This window comes from Neofelis nebulosa, chromosome 2 (genome assembly GCF_028018385.1).
Source record: "Neofelis nebulosa isolate mNeoNeb1 chromosome 2, mNeoNeb1.pri, whole genome shotgun sequence".
Taxonomy (NCBI): domain Eukaryota; kingdom Metazoa; phylum Chordata; class Mammalia; order Carnivora; family Felidae; genus Neofelis; species Neofelis nebulosa.
Window position 1 is genome coordinate 218488684 of NC_080783.1, and position 23518 is coordinate 218512201.

At 59.2% G+C, this 23518-nt stretch overlaps 1 protein-coding gene across 12 annotated transcripts in view; it reads right to left on the reverse strand.

Moving 5' to 3' along the window:
- Positions 1-1254: 1254 nt before the first annotated feature.
- Positions 1255-23518, reverse strand: part of KCNAB2 (potassium voltage-gated channel subfamily A regulatory beta subunit 2) — an 85019-nt gene continuing 62755 nt past the window's right edge. For 8 of the 12 annotated variants that reach the window (XM_058719322.1, XM_058719325.1, XM_058719326.1 and 5 more), the window contains 12 exons: positions 19237-19316; positions 16462-16506; positions 14447-14491; positions 13693-13736; positions 12625-12711; positions 11854-11898; positions 8836-8921; positions 6937-7057; positions 6663-6757; positions 5593-5713; positions 5164-5252; positions 1255-4069 (listed from right to left, as the gene is read on the reverse strand). In XM_058719322.1, the coding sequence (XP_058575305.1) occupies positions 3980-4069; positions 5164-5252; positions 5593-5713; positions 6663-6757; positions 6937-7057; positions 8836-8921; positions 11854-11898; positions 12625-12711; positions 13693-13736; positions 14447-14491; positions 16462-16506; positions 19237-19316 (948 nt within the window). In that variant the 3' untranslated portion in view covers positions 1255-3979. The remainder of the gene's footprint in view (positions 4070-5163; positions 5253-5592; positions 5714-6662; positions 6758-6936; positions 7058-8835; positions 8922-11853; positions 11899-12624; positions 12712-13692; positions 13737-14446; positions 14492-16461; positions 16507-19236; positions 19317-23518) is intronic. The other 4 variants (XM_058719328.1, XM_058719327.1, XM_058719319.1 and 1 more) reach the window with 1 other exon arrangement.

A 23518-nucleotide genomic window follows, 5' to 3' on the forward strand; every position in this document is an offset into this window, starting at 1 on the left:
AGGGACAGGCGCGCCTCCAGAGCTTGGGGTGGGAGTGGGGGACTTGGCCGAGAGGCGGGGGTCAGGTCATGGCCTGGCCATGGCCTCGGGTCCCCCCCCAACACCTGTGGCTATTCTGTGCCCACTACCACCTCCGTCGAGGAAGCTGGCTCCTGCCCCATTTTCTCTTTCTGGAAGTTTACAGGTCGTGGTGCATCAGCCCAAAGTCATTGGCGTTGTGTTTTGGGTTTTTTTCTTAGTTTTCAGATTTTTTTTAAACAAAGTATTTTTTTAGGTGCGATAACCCAGAAAGGGCCCGTTGGGTGTGTGTGTATGTCCTGAACCCCTGACGTGGACAGGGGGGCCCAGCCCCCCTCGGCTCCTGTGTGCGGAGATGAGGGGGGGTCCTGCTCCCTGTGTGTTGGAGCCATGAGGGTATGAGGGAGCAGATCCCCACGCAGGCTGGCATCTGGCCCAGCTAAGGGGGCCGGGCCCCTTGCCCTGGGTACACCCCCAGGCCAGCAAAGGAGCCTGGGTGGGTTGGGAGGGTCCCAGCCAGGGGGCTGGAGCTGGAAGCTGAGTCCCCGTGAGTGGCGACCTGTCCGGTCCCTGGCAGGACACGGGAGAGGCTGGACAGAGCCTGCAGCCGACACAATCCCCTTTACTTTGTACTCTGTGTGTATGTCTTTGTTTTCTGTGTTTTAATAAATCCTTTGGGAAAGGATAGAATCCGTGTTTTCCTAGATTCCTAATGATCTAGATGGGGGTGGGGGCTGGAGGCGGCAGAGGAATGTGGGGGATGGGGTGTCACCGGAAGCCAAACCACCTCCCCCCTGGGAAGACATGGCCTCATGAGGCTGAGGGGCTTGCTGGGAAAAGGGGGGGCAAGGAGGTGTGGTGCCTGTCTCTCCCACTTGGACCCCAAACACAGACACAACGTGGCGTCAGGGAAACATGGAGCCCCCAGTGGCACCTCGTGGACCTTCCTGGACCCTGATCTCTCTGCACCCAGAGGGCACAGCAGCCTCCCAGCAGCAGAGAATGTGTTGAGGGTAGTGGGGGGCACCCTTATCCTCAAATCACTTGGGATGTGGGGTGCCTCAGAGTCCCCAGTCTCTGCCTCTTCCCCAGGGCCCTTTTTCCCCATCCCTACCCTTTGCCCCAAGGTCAAGATTGGGGGGGCGGGAGGCGAGTGTGCCGGCCCCTGCAGGTGGCAGCCTTTTCCTCCCCTCCCCACTGCCCGCGGCCGGCCACTGGAAAGGAGAGGAGCAGAAAGCCGCAGACCCCGACAGGCTGGGGTTTTATTTGTCATTCCATAAATACGGTGGCTGTGTCTCGCTGAGTGTCGTCTGGAAGCGCGAGGCATGAGACAGTCTCTGCCTACGTAGGGAGTGCAGTTAGCTGAGGAGCCTCAGTCATTAAAAAAAAAAGGGGGAGAGAAGAAAAGCACATTATTTACATGACAGAAGACCGAGCAAGCCCCTCTGTCATTCCTCCGGACCTCGGATTTGCACTGGATCTGGGATGAGAAATGGGGGGGGGGGGGGGGGGGGAACTCCGTGTGTCAGCAAGGGAGAAGGATCCCACCCCTGCTCCCAGAGTGGACCTGCTTTCCGTGCTGGGCATTCCCGGAGGGGGTCCCCTGGGGCAAACTGCCTCGAGGGGAGGGCCAGAGGCTGGGAGGCTTCCCTCGACCAGGTGGCCAGCGTAAACCCGTGCTGGGTCCCAGGCCACACTCCTCCAGGCCCCAACTCTGCCCAGCTTGTTTCCAGACTCTGTCCCCCCCCCCCCCCCCCCCCCCCCGACCGCCACCCCACCAGACCTCTTCTAAGTCAGGGGCCTTCCCCCAGGAAGCAGAGCCGGGTCCTCCCCGCAGGTGGGTGTGGGAGAAATGACAGCTGAGAATCAGGCTGTGGACAGTGCCCCAGGACGGGGAGGCTGCCTGGGTCCTTGCCATGGGTATTTCGGCCTTGGCCCAGCTCAACTCTGGGGGCCCTCGTCTCCGTTTGGCAAATGTGGCCGACAGGGGACTGCCTTCCCAGGTGTGGCTCCCCATGAAGGGGGCAGCAGTGCGAAGGGGGCCCAGCAGCTCTCCCCAGTGAGGGGCAGGCAATCTGGTCCCTCAGTACGGGGGCTGCCTGGCCCAGAGCACCTGGTCCCTGCCTGTCTTGGGAGCTAGCCACGCATCCCGGGTGGTGGTGGGCGGTGGCCACAGGCCAGGGGCCCCTGCCGGGATAGGCTCACCCCCTCCCCACACCCACAGTGTGCAGCTTATAGATTTGGTGATGAGCCCGGGGGCCTGGGCTGGGAGGGGGGAAGGTTCTAGACTCCAGGGTCAGCATAAAGGTCAGGAAGTTTGTGGCTTTCTCAGGCCTCGGCCCAGCCAGGGCTGGCCAGGAGGCTCTCTGAGCATGGCAGGGGGCGAAGCAGGACTGGGCATACCGGCTGCAGTGAAGAGGAGACTGTTGGCGGGGAGGGGGAGGGGTGTCGAGGTGGGGCCAGCTGCTACCTGCTGGGACCGGAGACACAGAGGCACCCTACAGAGTGGGCTCCTGCCTCCAAATAGCCAGCAGAGGCTGCTACCTCAGGACTCCCGGCTGCAGGCCTGTGCCCTTCATCCTCCCAGCCGGGGGGGCTGACGGTTCTGTCCTGTTCCGGGCTGGGGGGCCGGGGGGGGGGGTGGATGCATCGCCAGGAATGACTGGCTCCAGCCGTCCTGACCTCCTCACAGGGTGCGTGTGGTGGTTCTGGGGTTGGTACTGCTGTCCGTCTGCCCGGGTAACCTGCTCTGGGCACCTAGACTTAGCACCCTAATGTGGGGTGCCTCACCCTGACCCGATCTGAGGCCTTGAAGAAGGCACTCCTCCAGGGGGAGGCTCCTGGGGCCTTTTCCTAGATCGTGGGGGCTTCTGCGGGATGTTCAGCCTCCCCAGCTCCCCTGCGCATGCAGCACAGAAAACCCCAGGGGCCTAAGTGTGTTCTCTCCGCAGACCCTGAGGCCACTACCCAGGCAGAGCAGAGGTGGGCCGCCCGGCATGTGGCCAGCCAGCGACCACAGTCTAGCTAAGTATGCATGACCTCAGGGCATTCTGGGGCAAGGACAGAGGGGCAGTGGGCAGGGCACCTGGAGAGGAGGGTAGGTGGGGCCCTGGAGGGACCTGGGCTGGAGCCTGCTCCTCAGGCCCCTCCCGAACGCTCAGGGCTGCTCTGGGCACGGGGATCGTCAACTGTGTGCAGGGAGGAAGCTGCCAGGGCAATGAGCGTGGTTAGAAACCCTCCCCCCCCAACTTGCTGTGGACCCCAAACTGATAAGGAATCCCCCCGGATCTCTGCCCCTGCCAGCAAGGGTGGGGGTGGGGGTCAAGGGACAGCTTGGAAGGCCCCCTGGAGACCCGCTGGGGCAGGGGGTGGTGGAGAAGCGGGTGCAGAATGAATCTGAGGTCGGGCCCATGGTAAAGTATTGGGAGCCCTTGGCAAGAAGGGAGGTTGAGGGCCCCACCTGGGAGGCCCTGCCCAATGTCCAGTGTCCTGGCAGAGGGGCCACGGGAGGAGCCAGACCTGGTTTCCTCTTTCCCACCCCCAACACCAGGTGGGGGTGCTCAGCAGAGGAGAGGCCAGCCCTGCTGCCCCCAGCACCCGACCGGGTCTCGGCCTGGCCTGGACTCGGGGCGTCTCTGGGAAAGGCCGAGGCTGGGAGAAAACGTGGTGGTCTCTTCCAGGAGGGTGAGCAGGGCTGCAGGCGAGCCTGGACGGGACCGCGCCAACACCCTTCCCAGTCAGCGTGGTCTCCCCAGCACGGGTCAGAATTCCGTCCCGCGAAGCGGCGAATGGTGTCTTAGCAGCGACTTTTGAGATCTTTTCCCCACAACATCTCGTGCTGCGTGATGTTTTCTTTTTGATGCAAACCACACCCCTGACTTGGCTTCAAAACAGCTTAAGCGAGCGAACAGAGAGACTGGGAGGGAAACAGAAACTGTCCGGGCAAGCGGCCGGGGGCTTCTTAGGATCTGTAGTCCTTTTTGCTGTAGGGTTTATTGCCCAAAATACTATCAATCTCGTGGATAATGGAAGACGACAGTTTTGGAAGGACCTGCGGGCAAGGACAAGGGCTAATCAGAATCCCACCAAGGAGACAGGACGGGCCTGTGGAGGAGGCTGGGTGACAGTCTTCCGGCCACTGCTGGCCCAGGCTTGTCCTGCCTCATCACATCAGCGTCCCGCTGGAGCCGATGGGGGCTATGCTGCTTTTGGGTTCCAGAAGGTCTGGGGCAGAGAGGAAGCCTGCCCTGGTACACGCTCTGCACCTCAAATGCCAGAATGTGCTAGAACTATGTCTGGCAGGCATAAAATACAGATTCCAGGAGCAGACACCGGATCTCCGCACCCCTAACCTACTTTTCCCAGCCTTCCCTATTTCAGCCAACAGCAAGGCCACCCTTCCAGGTAACAAAACCCCACGGGCTAACTCTGACTGGAGTCTCCCTCACCCTCAACCCGTCCTGAACATCTAGGAGCCAAGCAGCTGAGCTCGGGACCATCAACAGCCCTCTCCCAGGGGGCCCGCCGTCACTTCCCTGCGGGTCTTTCTGTTTCACCCCCTCCTGCTCCCTAAAGCCCTTCCCCCACTCAGCAGCCAGGGAGAGAGGGGTCCTGCCCCTCCTGTGTTCTTGGGGACTCCCGTCTCACCCAACAACCTCCCAAGTCCTTAGTGCCCCAGGCGCTGCCCCACCCCCTCTGCTCCGGCCCACGCCCACCTGTGCCTCCTTTGCTCCCAGAATGCTTTTCCTCCAGGTAATTTGCACATCTCACTCCTCACCCTTCAAGCCTTTGCTCACGCGGCACTCTCTCAACAAGTCTACCCCCACGGCCCCCTTCAAACCGGGGCCCACGGCACCCCCACCCTGTTCTGTGCCCACTGGTGCCCCGGACCTTGCTCAATTTTTCCCCACAGTGCTTGTCACCCTCATGTTCTAATTTCCTCATTTACTGTCCACTGTGTGCTCTGAATTCAAGAGCAGGGCTTTTACTGGCTCAGTGACGTAGCCCAGACGCCCAGCACGGTGCCTGGCACATTGCAGGTGCCCAGCGAACACGTGCTGGACAAACGACGGAGCAGTACCTTGCGTTCAGCCCAAGGGCCGGGGGGTGGGGGGGACACACCCAGCAGCCCCCTCCCCGACCCACCTGTATCGCTCCAATGTTCTCCATTAGCTGGTCTGCGCTGGAAGCACCCAGGAGCACGGAGCTGACTCCCTCGTTCCTTAGGCACCAGGCTGGGGCAGGAAGACCAGAGGTGAGGGGGACACACCCAGTGCAGGGGCCCTTTCTGGCTCTGCCCTGTCCCTAACTGGGCCACACAGATCCAGCCTCTTGGTCATGGGGCTGAGGGTGCCCAGGAGGGTCCCCGTAAGCCTACAGCTCTGCATGCTGGGTTCTGCGGAAGCCCAGGCACCAACTGCTTGCGGGGGGGGGGGGGGGGGGGGAGGGGGCCCAAGTGCTCAGGGACCACCCCCCATTCTCTCCCCATGAATGTAAGGGCCCCATTGCCCATGGCTGCTTGATGGAGGGGTGGCCCCGGGGACCACGGTCAACCCTCCCCCCCAGCACGGTTACCTATGGCCAGCTGGGGGAGGGTGCAGCCCAGGCGCTCAGCTATGGCCTGCAGCTCCTTCAGCTTGGCCTGCTGGCGCCGGCCCTCCTCGCTCAGGATCTTGTCTTTCAGCCACTGGTAGCCCTGGTTGTGGGGGGGAGAAAGCACAGCCCACTGGTGAGGGCAGGTCACCTGGACCTCTGCGTGCAGACAGCTGGTGATTTGTGCCAAGGTAGCACCCCCACCCCTGCCTAACCGTGTGCCACTGCAGAACAGACCTGGGCAGGTGGAAGGATGGGGCCTGCTGAATCTGAAGCCAGAAGCTTCAGGGTCGCTGAGGCGGGGTCCCTGAGTCAGGACCGGGGGCCTGGCAAGCCCGGGGCGAAGTGGGGGTGGGGGAAGAGAATGCTTTGGCCGTTGGCCCAGAGGACCCCTTCCCCAGGCTCTGGGGGAGCCGTGGTCTTACCTGCCCCCACCCCTGGGATTGCAATACCTTCCAGGGAATCCCTGATCTCGGTGTGGATTGGGCAGGAGTGGGTGGGACAGGCCTTCCTGTCTTTGTGCTGGATCTGCCCTGACCTGAGTAGGCCTTTCTCTGCTTGCTTCTCATCCCCCAAACCCTGCATTTGGGAGACCCTCCTGAGTCCCCACTCCAGAGGCGTGTCTGCGTGGGGGGAACTTGTCCCAGGGGGTGGCCTCTGAGGGACAAATGAAGCAGCTCTGCAGCCCCCAGCCCAGAGGTCTCAGAGTTGGCCTAGAGAGTGTGTAGGGGGGTACCCGTCGTGGGAGGGGCCATCCCAAACAGCACAGGTGGTCCGCCCAGCCCACGTTGTCAATGCTGAACCCAGCTGGGGGGGGCGAGGGAATGAAGGGGACCTTTCACCCCGGGGGCGCATCCCAAGGAGAGGACGGCCTTTCCGGAGTTGGGATCCGGCCAGCAGGGGCTCCAAGTTCGCTTTTCCTGGAACCGCCCCCACAAGGGCCCAGGGAAGCCCCGCCCAGACCCATTGCGGCGGCCCCGCCCCAAAGCCTCGTGGATCCAAAATGCCTGTCACGTGCCCGTCCCCTCCTCCCAGCCTGGCAGCTCTTTCACCTTTAAGGAGGCTCTTGAATAGGGCGGGATGCCACTGTCGTACTTTCCGGAAACGATGCCGCAGGCCAGAGGTGACCAGGTCATGGCGCCCACTCCTGGGAGAGGAAAGCCAGGCGAGGTCAGGCCCGGGGTGGGCGGGGCTAGGGAGCGAGGAGGAGGAGGAGGAGGAGGAGGAGGAGGAGGAGGAGGAGCGGAGCTAGGGAGCGAGGAGGGGCTGGGCGAGAGGAAGGGGCGGGGCAGGGGAGAAAGGACGGGACAGGGCGGGGGAGCCCACCTATCTTGTGGAAGAGCTCCGGCAGCTGGACCTCCACCTTCTCGCGCTGGAACATGTGGTACTCGGCCTGCTCGCAGATGGGCGGGATCAGGTTGAACTGTCGGGCCACGGAATAGGCCTCCTATGAACGCAAATAGGACCGTGGATGGTCCCTGTCCGTCAGTGGGTCTGGGGGCTGCTCGGGCAGCATGGAGGAGACACAAAGACATCCCCAGGAAACAGCCGGCTCACCTGCTCTCCCCCCACACTCCTCCCCCGGGAAATTCACCGCTTTCCTGGGAAACCGGTAGCCTGTCCCCCTACCGTCTCTGCTGGGAAAACGGGATGGGACCCCAGCGTTGAAGGCATGGGGAGGATTCTGGCACTTATTGGCCAGGTGGCCTTGGGCAAGGAGCTCACCCCTCTGTGCCTCAGTTTCCCTGTATGTTGTGAGGGTCAAGTGAGCCAACGGCGTTCACAGCCTTCAGGAGGGCAGTGCCTGCCTGCTGTGGTGTTACTGTTTTTATCATGATCATTATTCCAGGGCCCTGGCCCTGGGATGATGGTGGCAGTGTCAGGAAAATGCTACGTCAGGGGGAAACGTAGCATCAGCCCATTTCTGGGACTTGGAGCTCAAGGCCTGGACTCTGCAGACTCTCCCTCTGCTCCTACTGGATGGGTGTGAGCCAGGGCTGATGTCTCCTGACAAGATTCCTGGGGAAGCCCTGCCTGCCAGCATGAGAGGCCCTTTCCTCTTCGGTTTCAGACTCAGTTTTTGCATCTGTAAAATGGGAATAGGATACTGACACCTCAGAGAGCCCTGTTCTGGCTCCAGGCAGCTTCAGAGAAATAGCAAGTACTCATTAATGCTGTGAATGCCAAAGGCTGATTAAAATCACAGGCTCCTAGAGTTGTGTTGAACTTGAAAATTCTGCTTAATTTTTGTGATGAAGTAGAAATCTGGGGCTCACTAGAGGAGAACCCCCCCCCCCCCCCCACCAAGGATACCGGGATGTGGGGAATTCTGGGAGGAGGGACATGGGAAGGGCTGAGGCCGGGAGGGCCCTGGAGGCAGGGGTGGCAGGTCAGCCTCAGAGCCAGTCCTGGGAAGACCCGATCCCCAGGGCTCTGCTCTCCAACCTCTGAGGAGCACAGCGCAACCCCGCTGACCCTCCTGGGATACCCTGATACCAAGAGACATCTGCAGTCCTCTGTCACTGATGGTTCCTGGAGGGAAATGACAAGGAAGGGGATGCTTTCCTGAAAGTGTGGGAAACGTGACGGATTAGGAGATGGAAGCCGGGCTCCCAACAGCAGCTCACATTCTGAGGCAGCCCAGGCTGGGCACTACACCTGGGGACCCACCTCAGAGTGAGCTGGCTGACCTTGGGTGTGTTACTTAACCTCTCTGTGCCTCAGTATCCACATCTGAGAAACAGGATGACAGTAACGCTTCCTCCTAGGGCATTGGGAGGTTTCAATGGGAGTCAGTCCGCATGAGGCCCTCAAGTCTAACGGCAGCTGGGGCATCATGAGAGCCGGGTGCAAGTGGCTGGTACTGTTACTGCTGCCGAGCGCTGGCTGAGCTCTAGGTTCTCTGCTAAGAGCTTCGCAACTGTTCTCTCGGTCCTCAGAACAGCCTCCTGGGGGGTCATGCTAGCGGTCTTGTTCTACAGGTGCGAAAACCAAGGCTCAGAGAGGTGAGGCCATCTGTCCAGGGCCACACAGTGCTGGGATCCAAGTTAAGAGCACTGCCTACAGATGTGGCTGCCACAGGTTACCATACTGTCCCTCCCTGTAGTACCCAGTTGTCTGTGCCATCGGGACCAATGGCACTGAACGAGCCAGAGTCCTGGGTGTTCATCCCTAGAATGGGGCAGGGAACCCCATGGGCACACATATGCCGAGAGGTCGCCGTACCATGATCTCCATGGAGCTCCAGCGTGACGTGCCCCAGTACATGGCCATCCCCTGGTTAATGACGTGGGTCATGGCGCGCACGGTCTCTGTCAGGAGAGAAGGGGACACTGCGGGTCGGGGGTGGGGTGACTGGGGGCATGGGGCCCAGCCTGGGGACATTCTGCAAAGACAGGTGGAGCAGGAGGTGGGGGGCTGCAAAGATGTCTTGCAAGCAATGTACTTCCTGGCTCCAGAGTCGGGTGTGGCTGGGGTTTCCAGGGACCACAGGAAAAAGGGAACCACAGCCCAAGCAGCTGGCCTTGAAAACAATTTCCCCCAGTAGTTACGAGTCTTACGGAATCTTTGAAAGACGGGTTCTAGATGGACGGTGGCATTTCTATGGCGGATTGGAGAGAGGAGGGAAAGGTGAGATCAGAGGATGTCATTCTAGACGGTGGAATGGTTGGGGGGGGGGCGTCTCTAGTCTGGGGACGAATCACATTGGCAGAGGGCAACAGGAAGGTGCCTGTTTCAAATCCCCCCCGCTTCGGAGTGTCCCAGGTTCTCCCTGGGATCTGGAGGACTGAATAGAGAGGTAATAATGGCATCCGTCCGGACAGCAGGCAGGGTGGGGCCCTGGATGGTTCCAGATGTGTCCCCAAGAGCCGGAAGTGGACATGGAAAGCCCCGTTTGTATCCGTCCCGGATTCTCAAACCAGCCCAGGAGCAGGCAAGGGACCCTCGCCCCAGCTACACGATACACTCTTCCTAGTACGCAAAAAAGTTTTTGAGAGATGAAAATCTGCCACTTATAGTCTCCCTACTGCTCCCGCACCAGGCTGTTTCAGCCCACGGGGATGCTGTGGTGTTAACAACATACTTGGCCTCGAATTTAAAGACCTCAAACGTCTCTCAGCTTTGCGGGGAGAAGGGCTGCGTCGTCAGACTCCTCGCTGGTCCCATACAGTGCTTGCAAGTCTCACTCCCACAGGCAGGGCAGGAAGGGGGGCTCAAGAACAAGTGTCTGTCAAAACGAAGCGGCAACCTTGACCCCTGGAAGTCCTGTCTCTCCCCAGGTGGCTTGCTCATCGGCTGCCGACATGGCGGGGGGCTGGGGGGCCCCTGAAGATGGCAGGGGGGTGGGAGAGCCGGAGGAAGGAAGGAGAATGCGGGCTTTGTTCACCCAAGCTCCCCCTTGAATGGCACAGACCCTCGGGCACCTTCTCCCGCAGAGAACGGCACCTCTGTTTTGGGGTGTCGTCCCCCCCCCATCCCGGGTCCCTGAGCGCCCCTTCGGCCGAGGTCCCCTCTTTCGGTAGAAAGCTAAGGTAGCTGGGGCTTCTGGGGTGTTGGTCTTGGGGCAGGTATGCCCAGGGCCCCCGAAAAATCACACCTTGGCTTCCAGGCCTTCAGGCCGACCCCTGCCCTCTCCTTCCTTCCAAGGTCGGGGACTGGGCTCCTCTCTGCCCATCCTCGGGAGGAGGCTGGCAGGGAGGCCCGAAGCCCCGCCCCAACCCCCAGGGACCACCGACAGGCCGCCCGGTTTGACTGCCCACACCACTCGATGCCAAGGGGGACAGCTCTTGTCGGAAAGCCCGGGGGGGCCCGGGAAGATATCTGTCCACACCCAAGGCCAAGCTCAGGCTTCTGGCCGCTGTCCTTGTCGGCTTCCTCAGAAACGCTCCTAGGGTCCCCTGTGACCATGCAGCGTAACCGCCGATTCTTTTCAGCCACGGCCTCGGCCCACATGCCGGAGAGGGAAGCGGACACCCTCGTTCCCCAGCCTGGCTCCCTCTCATCCCTCAGCACAGCTGTCTCCTCACCCGGGAAATGGCACGATACACTGCAGCACCCCTTCTTCCATGCAGAGAGGGGGTCCGCCGGGTGCCTGGGGGGCGGGGCGGGCCACCGGGGCAGGAGCCCGCTGGAGCCTGCGACCAGCTTGAGAGAGAAGGGGTCCTGGGCACGGCTGGCCGGGTGGACGGCCCACACGTGGGAGTCCGGCACTCTGCGCTTCTGCCCAAGCCAATGTCAGCGGCCCCAGACGCAGGGACCACTGGGGACAACTGTCCTGCACCTCGATATTTAATGCCGGCTGGCAGCAGCAGGAGGGCCCGATCCTTCCAGCTGCTGCCAGAACCCACAGTACCTCCTGCCTCGTCACAAATAATACATGGGAGGGGTCAGGTGGCAGCAACAGTTGGCAGGCAGGCGCCCTCCCACTGTGGGACACAGCCCGGCTCCCAGGGAGACCACGGCCTGCCCTGGGCGGCCCTTAGCTCGGGGGCAGGCAGAGCCCACGCCAGGTCTCAGGGTTTGGCCTGCTCGCGTAGGTATCGTGCAAGGAGGCCAGTGACCGTGTTTTGATGGAGGGGTGGGGCTGCGTGGCAGGGAGCGAGAGCGGCAGGTGGCCCAGCCCGCCCAGGGGACGTGAGCACCACGCGTAGCCACTATGCTCGTGGAGGAGGCCGCGTGCTGTGACGGGGCAACTGGCCACCGGTGTGTTTTGCTTCTGCTTGAGGCAGGAGCTTAGCAGACGTGACCTACAACGTTAAGACGTGCTGGAGGCCGCTCGTCCTAGGGATCCCCCCGGTGTTGACTCCTGTGGGCCCCTGGTCTCCCCAACCCTCTCCCAGACCATCCAGGGTCAAGGTTTCAGGCGCCCATCCCAGCATCCTCAAATCAAGAGGAGCCCTGGTGGACAGACAGCCGGCCTCGAGGATCACGGCAGTGCAAGGCGGGGGGGGGGGGGGGGGTTGGGGGGGGCAGGGCGGGGGGGGGTCATGCATGGGGGGGGGCGGGGGGGGGCAGGAGAAATGAAATGGCAGCGCTGGCCAGGCGGGGGTGAGGGCGGGGGCTCCACACTGCTTTGCTTTTCCTTCACTTGCAAGATGTTCTCATAGGGTGCTTATTTTTCCTTTATGCATTTTATGGAGAAGTTTGTCTTGGGGGGAAAGAGAGTAGTGTAAATAAAAACACTGTCTCATAAAATGCAGCTTGGACACAGGAGTCAATAGTCGGGCTAAGGGTACTGTGTACCTTCTATGATGAATGTCCTTGACTTGGAGGAACTAAATGGGTCCCCTGGTGATAAAGAAAGATTTAAAGAGACCAGAGTTTATAGCTGTGGGAACACGGACAGGCGCGGTATGACAGAGAGCGTGGGGAGGGGACGCACAAATCTTCCCAGAATACTCATTTTGTTTAAAGACAAAAAAACGAAAAGACAAAAACCAAACAGACCACACAGACCCCACACGCAAATATATACACGCACACGTGCACGGTATATATAGAAACAAATGAAGAAAAAATAACTTGAACACAACTTCATTTTCCAAATCCCTGAAGCAGCAAAGCACAAATGAGGAGCCTGAAGCAGGAATGGCGGGGGGGGGGGGGGGGGTGATGGGAGGGCGGAGATGGCGGGAGAGGAAAGAATAAATACGCGGCAAAGAAACCAAAACTGCTTTTCAAAGCACCGCTCCTCTAAGTAACAATTTATCTCTCAGAGCAAGAGGCCCCTAAAACCTCCCGGCAGAACGGGAGTATGACTGAAAAGAACACAGCAGTTGCAAACAGCCATCGTATCGTGACTTCATTTAGCTACGAAATAGTAAGAGCTGAGAGGAGAGAACATTCCACTCGGTTCTGAACCCGGGAGGGGGCGTAGAGCCCGCACGGATCAGGTGCATATGGACCCAAGGCCAGGACGGGGACTCGGGGACTCCGCCTGGAGGTGCCAGCCCCCCCCCCCGCCCCGCCCGCCCCCAGCAGCCGGGAGGCCTGGGTGCCCCGCGGAGAACCCACCTTCCATGGGCGTGTTGGGGTCCGGGCGGTTGGCAAACACCACATCCACGTACTCCAACTGCAGCCGCTCCAGCGAGGCTTTCAGACCTGGGGGGAGGAGTCAGGAGGGGTGGTCACCGTCTTCACTGACACTGCTGGGCCAGTGTCACCTGCGCACCTGCGTGCGGCACAGGGAGCAAGAGGTCCCAGGCACCCGGAGCCGTCACACGGCGTGGGGACACATGTGGGCAGGTGCCACCGGAGGTGAAGAAAAGCCAGGACCTAAGTGGGTGCACGCCCCAAAGCGGGGGGTCGTGTGGTCAGGTCCACAGGCCAATGCTCTGTGACTGCACGAAGGGGTGCCCTCCTGCACGCCCTGGGGGCCCACATGGAGAGCCAGGTTCTCCCGCACGGAGTGGGAGCTGCATCCCTGTCCACGCACCAAAGGCACAGATCACCAGTGAGCGCTGAGCAAGGGCTCAGAGCAGAGCCGCACAGAGCCTGCTGGGGCTGCGGGGGCCGCGGCAAAGCCCCCCTAATCGTGTGATTCTTAAAGGGACGGGTGTGTCATCTGGGAGCCCAGGTGGAAAAAGGCACAAGTATAGGATAAGCGGGACAGCCTACCCGACTCCTCTCTCTCTCCCTCCCCCCCCTCCCCGCCTCTCTCTCTCTCTCTTTCTCTCACTTGTGCACAGAGCACCTGGCTGTGTCTGCACCTTTCCTGGGTTCTTCCCAGTCCTCCCCCAAATCCCAGAGGTGGCCACTCTTCCCACACCCATTTTACAGATGTTGCCACAGAGGCTTGGGGAAGTGATGTCCCTTGCTCAGGACCACCAGTCAGCATGGGGCCCGGCCCAGGCCTGTCTTGTCTTCCCCAGGACCACAGTGCCCATCTGAAGGCGGTGGTGCCCTGCTCTGGTGACGCGGAGGCTGGGTGGAAGGAGAGGGTGGGACCAGAGCGTGGGGCATCTCCAGGCCTAGGCCTGCGCGTGTGGCTGGTGGGCGGGGGCACTCTGTGTCCTTCACTTGGGCATCTGCGGGAGGCTCCGTGGGTTCAGGGGCCGTGTGGGGCCAGCGCGCCTCCCTCACCTTCTATTATGTGCTTCCTGGAAAGGCCCCTCTCGGTCTCCGCTCTGAAAAACAGCACAACAGCGTGTGTGATGTTGCAAGCGGTTTTGGGGGAAATGTCCATGATGCAACGTTAGGCCAAGAAAAGTAGGTCAGTGAGTGCCACGTGGATCTGATTCCACTTGGGAGACAAACCACAGGCTCCAGGGGTGCGTTTGTGCAGCCAGGAGGAGGGGCGCTGCCCGGCCGGCCTGGGGGAGTGGGGGTGGATGCAGGGGGAGGGGTCTCTGGGTTCCAATCGGCCCTTCTGTTTTGCTTAGATTTTTTTTTTTTTAAGTGAAGAATGAATCATATTTATAATTCCTAGGAAGCCGATTTGGTCCGGTCCTAGAGACAATGAGGGGCCAGACCGCTGGAAACGGGCAGGGGTGGTCTGTGGCCAGGGAAGGTAGCACGTGGTTGAGACAGTCCACGAATTTTCTGGGTTTTCCAGAGTTTTGGGGATGTTACCCCTGTAATCAGAGAAATAAAAAAAAAACAAAACAAAAACCAAGCCCATGAAGGTAAAAAATACAAATGAAACAAGGTTTGAGTAAAAGGCAACTCAGCCGAAGCTGCTTTTCCGGGACTTGATGTCCCTCAGTGGGGCTGGGCACCGGCCGGGGCAGACGGCTGCACAAACACCCCCCCCCCCCCCCCCGGGAGAGCCTCCTGATTCGGGGCTGTGGCTGCTGACCCCTGACCCCGGCCGGGAGCATGCCTGTGCTGCACCTACTTTCCTCCCCAGAAGATCTTGGTGGTGATGACCAGGCTGGACCGTCTGCGAACAGAAGAAGAGGGGTGTTACTGGACATAGCTGGGGTGGGGAGGGGTGTCTTCAGTTTACAAAGAGGGTCCTAAACACCCTTCTCATCTGGGAGCACGGGGTGTGAAAAGGGTGCTTCGAGATCATTTCATGTTTGCCGTGTGCGAGCCCGGGGTCCTGGGGCTCCCTGCTGAGCCAGGAGACAAGCCACAGACGCAACGAACTCATCTTGAAGTTGGGCAGTGGGGGCCGGGGCGGGGAATGGAGTCTCACGCACCAGACCAGAGCCCAGAGCAGGACACACACTGGGGGGTGCAGGGAGCACGCTCCCAGGAGGTCAATGCAGGGGCTGCAGCAGAAGGAGGGGCTCCAGTGGGGATGCCGAAGGCGAGGGGGCCAAGCAGGCTGGCTCTTCCCCTACAGTCCAGAGACAGGCTTTCAGAAAGCGGTTTGTGGGACGGCCCTGGGGAGAGCCTGGGGCATCCGGAGGGAGAGACAGGTGGGTGGCGCAGGACCCAGGGTGGGAGGGAGCTGGTGTGTGGGGTGATGGAAAGCCCCGAGGGAAAGGAATAGATTCGGGCCTCCTGCTGTGAATCCACAAGAGGCAGGAGCTGACACCTGTTTGGTCCTGGAGGGATGAGCAGGGATAAGGATGGAGCCTCCAGGCCACATCTCATCAAGACCCTTCCCAGGGGAGGGGGTGCCCGGGTCCCCTGTGGTTGTGTTTTCCTCCCTTGGAAGCAGGGGGGCTGCTCAGGAAATAGCTCCTCAAAGTCAGAAGCTGTGGCCCCCTTGAGCTCCGTCTCCAGGCAGGGGGGTGACCAGATATGCATTTCCCGAGGTATTCACCTAAGACCTAACCAGGGGACCCACTAATACATGCGATTTCCTTTAATTACTGCATGAGGAGGAATTTTGTGATGAATTAGAGCCGAGAAGAAACAAACAGCTCCGTTGGGACAAGAGGAAGGGTGTCTGTCATCTGTCCCCAGGGGGTTTTGCACTCGCTGGCGGGGGTGGGGGGGTGGGGGGGGGTTGGGGGGCAGCTTTACAACAGCTTCTGCTGTTTCTGAAAATAAACACATGCAGGCCTCAAGGGGACCCCAAGTGCAGGCGAGTGCCCAGCCCTGTCTGTCCTGGGGAGGGTGGAACCCTCAGGCTTCTGAGCGCCTTGTGGGAGGGCCCTGAGCAGCTTGTGGGGGACCCCAGCCACAAGGGCCACCACTCCCCAGACAAGTGTGATGGCCCTTAGCTGGCCAGCCGTTTGACAGACTCAGGCCCTCGAGCCTCAGGACAGCCCTGCCAGGGAGGCCAGACGTGGTCCCTTTACAGGTAGGGCCAGTGGCAAAGGGTGGAGTCCAAGTCCGGAGAAGGATGTCCCTCTCCTCAGTGGCTATACCCTCTGCCTTACCCGGGCCATCCGGGAAGTCCTCATGTCCAGATCTTTTTGGCCTGACACAAATCAGAGCGCAACCTAGTTCCCTGGCCCCCCTGAATCCCTGCTGGACCAGAGGTAGAGATCAGAGGCAGAGGAGCAGAGTCAGGGGCACAAGGACTACCCCCCCCCCCCACCCCGCTCAACTCCTCCCTCAAGCAGAGATGCCTCTGGTCTTGGGGAACGGAGTTTGGCACCTCACTTGGTGACTCAGCCGAAGCTTCCCGCCTCACCACAGCATCCCCCACCACAGTGTGAATGCTCTCTACCCCTGGAGGCAGCCCGGGGCTGGAATATTCTCCCCAGTGAGAATAGTTCTGAGAAGTTCCAGGCTTTCGAAGGACTGGCCGGCTGCCCAAGGGCCAATGAGGCCTCACTGAGCACTCCACTGGGCAATAGGAAAGAGCAGCTTCGGGGCCCTAGCCGGAGCTCGCCCAGGACCCAGCACGCATCTGTCCCTCACGGTGCCCTCCTCCCTCCCACCTGCCTTTTCCACGCTTTTCCCTGTGTGCGCCCTGGACACTGACCACAGAGAGAACAGGGTAATTACCTCCATCCCTTCTTCTTGATGATGTTTCCTAATACCACTTCAGCCCTGCAGGAAAGACCGAGATACGGGGATTTCATTACAGCGCGACAAAAACATTAAACCTCGCCCCTACCATGACAATGGGCCACTTGGTCCCCTCTGTGGAAATGCCACTGGGGCCACAGAGCCAGGCTGTTCATGCTCGCCTTGCCTTGGACACTTCATTCCAGAACGAGGAGAGAGCCTGAGAGCGGCTGTCACCCCCCATGAAGGTGGCCGTGAGTGGTGCCCCTGCAGGAGCCTGTGTGAGCAGACGGCTCCAGCTCTCACAGAGAAGTAAGGAGCTGATGTCCTGTTGGTGAGGCCTGCCGTATCCCGTTTCCCTGGCCTGCTGGAAATTCACCGGGGAAGATGTTTGGCAACGTTCCGTGGGTGAAGTTTCCAGAGAAGTGTCTATATATTTTTTAAAAAGGTAAATTATTCATCAAGTGCATCCTCTCTTTTCAGAGACGATCAACATGCATTCAGGGCCAGGGGCTGAATTTCCAGCAGGGTGCACGCGTGTGTGTGTGTGTTCACGTGTGTGGGTGCGTGCATCTCTCTTGTTTCTTGCTTTTGAATGCTAAAGAGACAAACGCCATGAGGACTGCTCTCTGTTCTTTTTGGCGTCACTCTGGCCCTGCACCAAACCTGGGCTAGCGGGGGTCACGGGCAGGGCTGTTCCAGCCTTGCCTGGCACTGTAGCGCTGGCTTAAGTTTTAAGAACTTTCTGCTTGTAGCGAAATGTTTCTGAGTAAAAACAACAGACGGAGAATGATCCATACCCAGTGCTACATTCCAATTATAAAAGCGCCTGAGTCATCCACTCAGAAATAATGGGCTCTAATTTGCAAGCTGTTCAGCATACATTCTGAATGCTCGTCATTCGTGGTCAAGACGTACAGAAATTCACTCAGCCCTGGGCCTCTTCCTTTTATTCCTTGGTCCCTCATTTGTGGGACAAAAGATGAGGAAAGGAGGAAGGGAGAAAAATGAGGAGTGGTCCTGGGGTTGCAGGAGCTGTAGACCATTGGCTAATCAAAGCCTGTTGCTTGTGGCTGTGAATTCTTGTGGCCCTGCATTTGGGAAGCCTGACATCTGCTTGGGGCTGGGGTGGGGGGGCGGCGGTGGAGTGGGTACAGAAATCCTGCAGCTCTCTGGTAAGCGCCCAAATTAGCATCAGCATAAGAAGCAGGGGGCTCAGCAAAATATGTGCTTGGCATTCTGGTTAGCAAGAGGGACAGTGCCTGGCCCAGAAGCCACCAGAGGAGCCCGGCAGCCCCCCCACCGCCCTCCAGAACAGCTTCTTCTGGCCTGTCCCTTGCTTCCCGTGTGGGTCACTGCTGGCACCATGCCACTGATGGGACTGAGGGCTGGACTGAGAAGGAGCTGCAGAGGCGTGCGGAGGAGAGGACAGGATGAGGGCAGTGGGCTCCAGGGGTAACAATAACCCACCGGAAGCTGCTCTGAGTCCCCGACTGCCGGCAAGGGGCTCCGAGAGGCCCTGAGGCTGCAGATACCCAGTGCGTTTGCCCTGCTATGCCAGCCCTGGGTGTCCAGTTCTTCGGGGGGAGTGAAGACAGGGACACAGGGAGTGTGGCGGCTGTGGAGTGGGGTGTGCAAGGCTTGTACACGGGGCCAGGCCATCTGGAGCCTGAGAAGGCTGCCTGGAGCTGTCTGCCGCGTGCTCTCATGGGCAGCGAAACCAAGGCAGGAGCAGGGCCAGGGAACGCCTGCGGGCCTGGCATCTGCATCGGGCTTTTCTACCTCTGACCCTTTGCTTGGTTCATCTGTCTGGAAAGCATTTCACTTTGATGGGAAGAAGCTGCCAGCAGGGAGGGGTTAGGAGGGGGCTGTAGCACTAGGGGGGCGGGCAGAGGGCTGCTGACAGGGACTGAGGAGATCTGGGGGTCCCAGTGCAGGCTCCTGGGGCTGTCAGATCCTCAGACCCTGGGTTGAGACTTGAGAAAACGCCCTGCTGGGTCCCTGATTCTCAGAGCTCTGGGCCCCAACTCAAGCCGCAGGTAAGAACCCAGAGCCCTCAAGGCAGGTGCTGGCCCCGCAGCAGCCACGGTGCATAGCCAGCCAGGCTGCAGCCGACCCAGCTGATGGGAACTTGGCTCGCCCCAGGCAGGAGGGGCCAGAGGGAGGACGAACAGAGAGCCAACAGATGACTTCACAAACAAAAGCTGACTTTTGGAAACCCGATGCAGGAGAGTGGATGATTTGATTACAGCTAGTCTTTAAAACTGAAGCCAGCAGCCTTGGCTGAAGAGGGCTTTTACATAATTGAGTAGGGAAGTTCACTGCCAAGATGGGAAGTGCTTCCTACAGTGCTCGGCTGGCCAGACTCTGCTCCCCCCAGCTCGAGAGGCCCTGCCGTTCCCTGCAGCCCTCACTGTACCATTAAGACGTGGGAATGTCAGGCATGTGGCGCTGGCCGCAGGAGCGCGGGGGACGGACGACAGCTTAATCAGGCTCTGGCCCAGCACAGCATCTCAGGCACCAGAGGGACTGTGGTCCTCTCTGTGTTTGGATACATGGGGAGTTTAGTAAGTGACCGGTGTCCCAGTGTTCTGCAATTCTGGCCCCATGAAAACAACACCTTCTGAAGCCACTTAGACTTTAGAAAAGTAGGCAGAGTGGGAGGCCCATTTGTGGACGTTTGGGAACAAGGACCGGAGTACCAGCAGCTCTGGTTCTTCCCAGGGAAGCCAGGGCCTGCACCACACTTTCCCCACGAGAAAAGACACGTACTTGCCCGCCGCGTAGACTTCTGCAGTATCGAAGAGGTTGATGCCATTGTCGTAGGCCAAGGTCATCAGCTGCTCTGCTATCTGAAATGAGAAAACCAGGCCGCTAGTGTCCTGCCAGGCTGGGGGGCGTGCCTGGGGTTCCAGGGCATCGCCTCGTGGCTGGGGGGTCCCCTGTCCTGCCAGGGCTGGGGGGTCCAGGCCCTGCACCCGGGGCTCCGTTCGGCCTCTCCTGCCGAGGGACAGGCATGGAGGCAGCTCTCAGCAGCGGACCCACAAGAAGGAACAGCTTATGGGTTGCGAGTTTCAGGCAAGCGGGACTCTTACCTGTTGGGTCATCACAAAGCTTAGCACCTATACCGGGTTGAACACAGCCCCCCGATAGGAGGGCGATAGATCCGGGGGGCCGGGCGGGAAATGAATACGTTTTTAAAGCTACGGCTACGACGAGTCCTGTGGCCGCATGCCCGATTCCTTCCCAGCAACCGTACGAGGATGATGTTACTACTGTTTGCAGGTGGAGGAAATGCCACCCTCAGCCGGCAGGCACGCTGGCCTCACGGGAGGCCAGAGTTTGCTGCCCAGGCTGGTCTAAGTATGAGCTCGCGCTTCAGCAGCAGTGACCCACTGGGAGCGGGGGTGAGGTTCGAGCAGCTGGGGGAGGCCCTCCTGCCATCAGCAGCCCCCCCACGCTGCAGCGGAGAACTCTGCCGGTCCTCTGGACAGCGCAGGTGTCCCTTTGAGAGTCGTGGAGGCGAACTCCCCCGCCCCTCACTCCTCAAAGCTCAGCTCGGGTGCCGAGCCTGCGTCCCCAGCTGCCCAGGGTGGGCTCGGTAACACTCCACAACCCTCAAAACCTGTAGGACGAACAGCCAGCCACATTTGGGTTCGCAGAGATTCTCTCCATACCGGACTCAGAAGCCCCAGGGGCCGGACAGGTATGGAGAGTGAGGCCGGTGGCCGGTGGGGAACCCACACTCCGTCTCTGCCCCTGGGAAGGCAGCTCAGCGTGACCACACTCCTTGATTTTTTTCAAGAGAAGCCAGAGATCCAGGGAATTTGGGGGTGGTAAAAATTTCCTGATTTTTCAAACGTGGGCAAGGAACCCCAAATATTTCTGATACTGAGCAGGCCAAAGCTAACTCCCATCAGTCAGCAGCTGTCATTTGAGTCAGAAAGCCCAGGGGGTGGTAAGGCTGTCCGCGGAGGATTTTTTGGATCCACCTGCAGGGCTGACGGCTTCACTGGCACTTAAGTGTGATCACGCTGTCGGGAGGCGTCCGGGTGCCCTCCCGGAGCCTCCCCCAACCCCCCATGCATCTTTCTCCACCTCGGGGGTCCCTTTCTTGCTTTTCAGCGCTCCAGGCACAGCAGGCTCCCTCACCAGTTCGTCTTGTCTTCATCCAGACTTTTCCGGGGTGCGTCCCACCAAGCTGCCCAAGCTCTGCCCGGGAGAGCACCCAGCGCTGGGCCCAGGCAGGGTTATACAGACGGTTTGGGGGTGACACTGCCTCCTGGGGAGGGTTCTGAGCCGAGGTGACTCAGGGCCAGGGCTTTTATTTTGATACTTCAGACACTGCCCACTGTGGATATTCTGCTCTCTGCTCTTCGCACGCTACATCTTGGAAATCAACCCAAACTAGTTAAAACGATTTCAAAACTGTGGTCAAATATGCGTAACATAAAATTTACCACTTTAACCTTTTTAGTATACAGTTCTGTGACATTAAGTACATGCATGTTGTACAGCCATCACCCCCGCCCACTTCCAGAACTTTCTCATCTCCCCAAACAGAAACTCTGTTCTCACGACACACTAACTTTCCATGCCTCCCTCCCCCCCCAGCCCCTTGGTGCCCACCCATCTATTCTCCGTTTCTATATTTTTGACTCCCCTAGTTACCCCATATGAGTGGAGTCTCACAGTGTCTTTCTGTGACTGGCTGGCTTATCTCATTAGCTTGGTGCCTTTAAGGTTCCTCCATGTTGTAGTGTGGGTCAGGATTTACACGGCTGGGCTTTGAAGGATGGTTAGGAGTTTGTCAGGCAGGAAGGGGGAGAGTAGGTGGAGGGGGGTGGAAGAAGGAGGGTAGCTTGCTGTGTCTTGTCCTTCCTGTGCGCAGGTCCAACACCTGGGCCTCCTCCTTGCCCAGCTTTCTCTTACTCCAGCATCAGAACTTTGGCCGGTCCTTCCAGCTCCCCCTTGAAGCTGATCTAAAATTGGACCCCCCTGCCCACCTCCACTGAAGCCATCTGGTCCAAGCCAGAATGCCCTCGGCTGGGTTTCAGTGGTAGCCCCTGACTCTCTCCACTTCTGTTCTTGCCTCCAACACTCTACCTGAGCAAAGTGCGGTCCACAGACCAGCAGCATCAGCATCACAAATGCAGAATCCCAGGCTCTGGCCCAGACCTGTCACAGCAGAACCTGCATTTTAACTGGATTTCTAGGAGGTTCATGCATACATTACAACTTGAAAAGCAGCCCCCACCATCTGGCGGGAGGGACTGGCTGTCCTCAGTGGAGCAGCCAGAGTGAGCCTTTTGAGTTAAGTCAGGTCAAATTTCCTCTGTCCAAAAATCTCCAGTGGCTTCTCTGCCCTGGATGGTCAAAGCCAAAGTCCTCACCAGATCTGCTCCCTCACCTCTGATCCCATCTCTTGACCTGAGGCTCCTCCTGTGGCCTCTTGGAGGCTGGGGACAGTCCTGTTCCCTTGGCCTGGAATGCTCTCTCTCTGAATCACCACATGGCTCACTCTCACTCCAGCTTTCCTGATCGTCCTGCATAAATTGGGAGCCCACATCCCAGAACTCCTTTCTCTGCTTTCTTGTTCTCTGTGGTTGACTAAATAACAGCTCCTGGAGCCTGTGAATGGTCCTTTGGGTAGAAAAAGGGTCTCTGTAGATGTGACTACATTAAGGGTCTTGAGATAGGCGATGCTCTCAGATTGTCATGTGGGCCCTGAATGCTACAGGTGTCCTTGTAGGAGGGAGGCAGAGGAAGGATCTGACACAGAGGAGCGTGAACGTAACCACAGAGGCCGAGGCTGGAGTGATGTGGTCACAAACAGAGGACTGTGAGAAAAGAAATTTCTGTAGTTCTAAAACCATGCAGTTGGTGGTAATTCGTTAATGCAGCCACAGGACACATCTCGCCCTCAGAGATAAGATGTGCTTACGGTCTGTCCCCCTCCCCAGAAAGATAGCAGCCGATGACAGGGACCTGGCACTCTGCGGGTGCCCACCAGGCACGAGCTGGGTGGAGACCGTCTTCAGCTGGCCCCGGAGGCCTCCAGACCGCCCTCCCCCACCACCTCCTCACTGCCCCTGTCTACGCCTTGCTCCTCCCTTCCTGTGCCAGGGAGACCTCCTCCTGTTCACTGAGCTAGAGCACGAGTGCTGTGAACACGCCTAGATCCCACCCCCACGGAGGACGGAAGCCGGGCAAATTCGCACAGACCAGGCCCTGGCCGCCATGCACGGAAGATTAGCAGGCTCTGACTCAGAGGACACCCGTCCCATTTCACCTGTCGCTTAGCAGAAAGACATAAACACGATCCTAACCACACCAGGACGGTGAGAAAGAGAATGAGGGCCCGGGAATTTTCAGGGCTGGGCTTTTTATTTTTGTCAATGCTAGGATTTTGGTATAATTCCTCTTCGGGTTTTTCTATGTGAATATATGCTTTTTCCCTGCAGAACTACGGCTCTAACACACAGACCGCTGCAGGTGCTGTTATCCACGCACTCTCTCTGGGCCTGTTCCCGTCATTCTTCAAAACGTGACTTCTGAAGACTTCCACTCTGTGGGCGTTGTCCTACTTTATGTGATGGGGCCTCTATTTTGTGAGTGGCTATTTCCAACATCAGAAACTAATGGCAGGAGGAACTTTAGGAGACACGTGGGCCTCCTCCCTTCCGCTCCTACTCGGGGGACCAGGAACCCATCCCATCCTAGACCTTGGCCCCCCTCCAGGATTCTCCAGGTAGACCTCGGGCACCTGACGTGTCTCTGGAGCTCTGTGTCCTCGAAATAGGGCTAACACTACCTCCCTGGGTCGATGGAGGATGGAGTGTCATGATAAATGTCAAGTTTAGGGGTGCCTGGGCGGCTCAGTCGGTTGAGCGTCCAACTTCGGCTCCGGTCATGATCTCACAGTTCGAGGGTTCGAGCCCCGTGTCGGGATCTGTGTGGACAGCTCGGAGCCTGGAGCCTGCTTTGGATTCTGTGTCTCCCTCTCTCTCTGCCCCTCCCCTGCTCACACTCTCTTTCTCTCTCAAAAATAAAC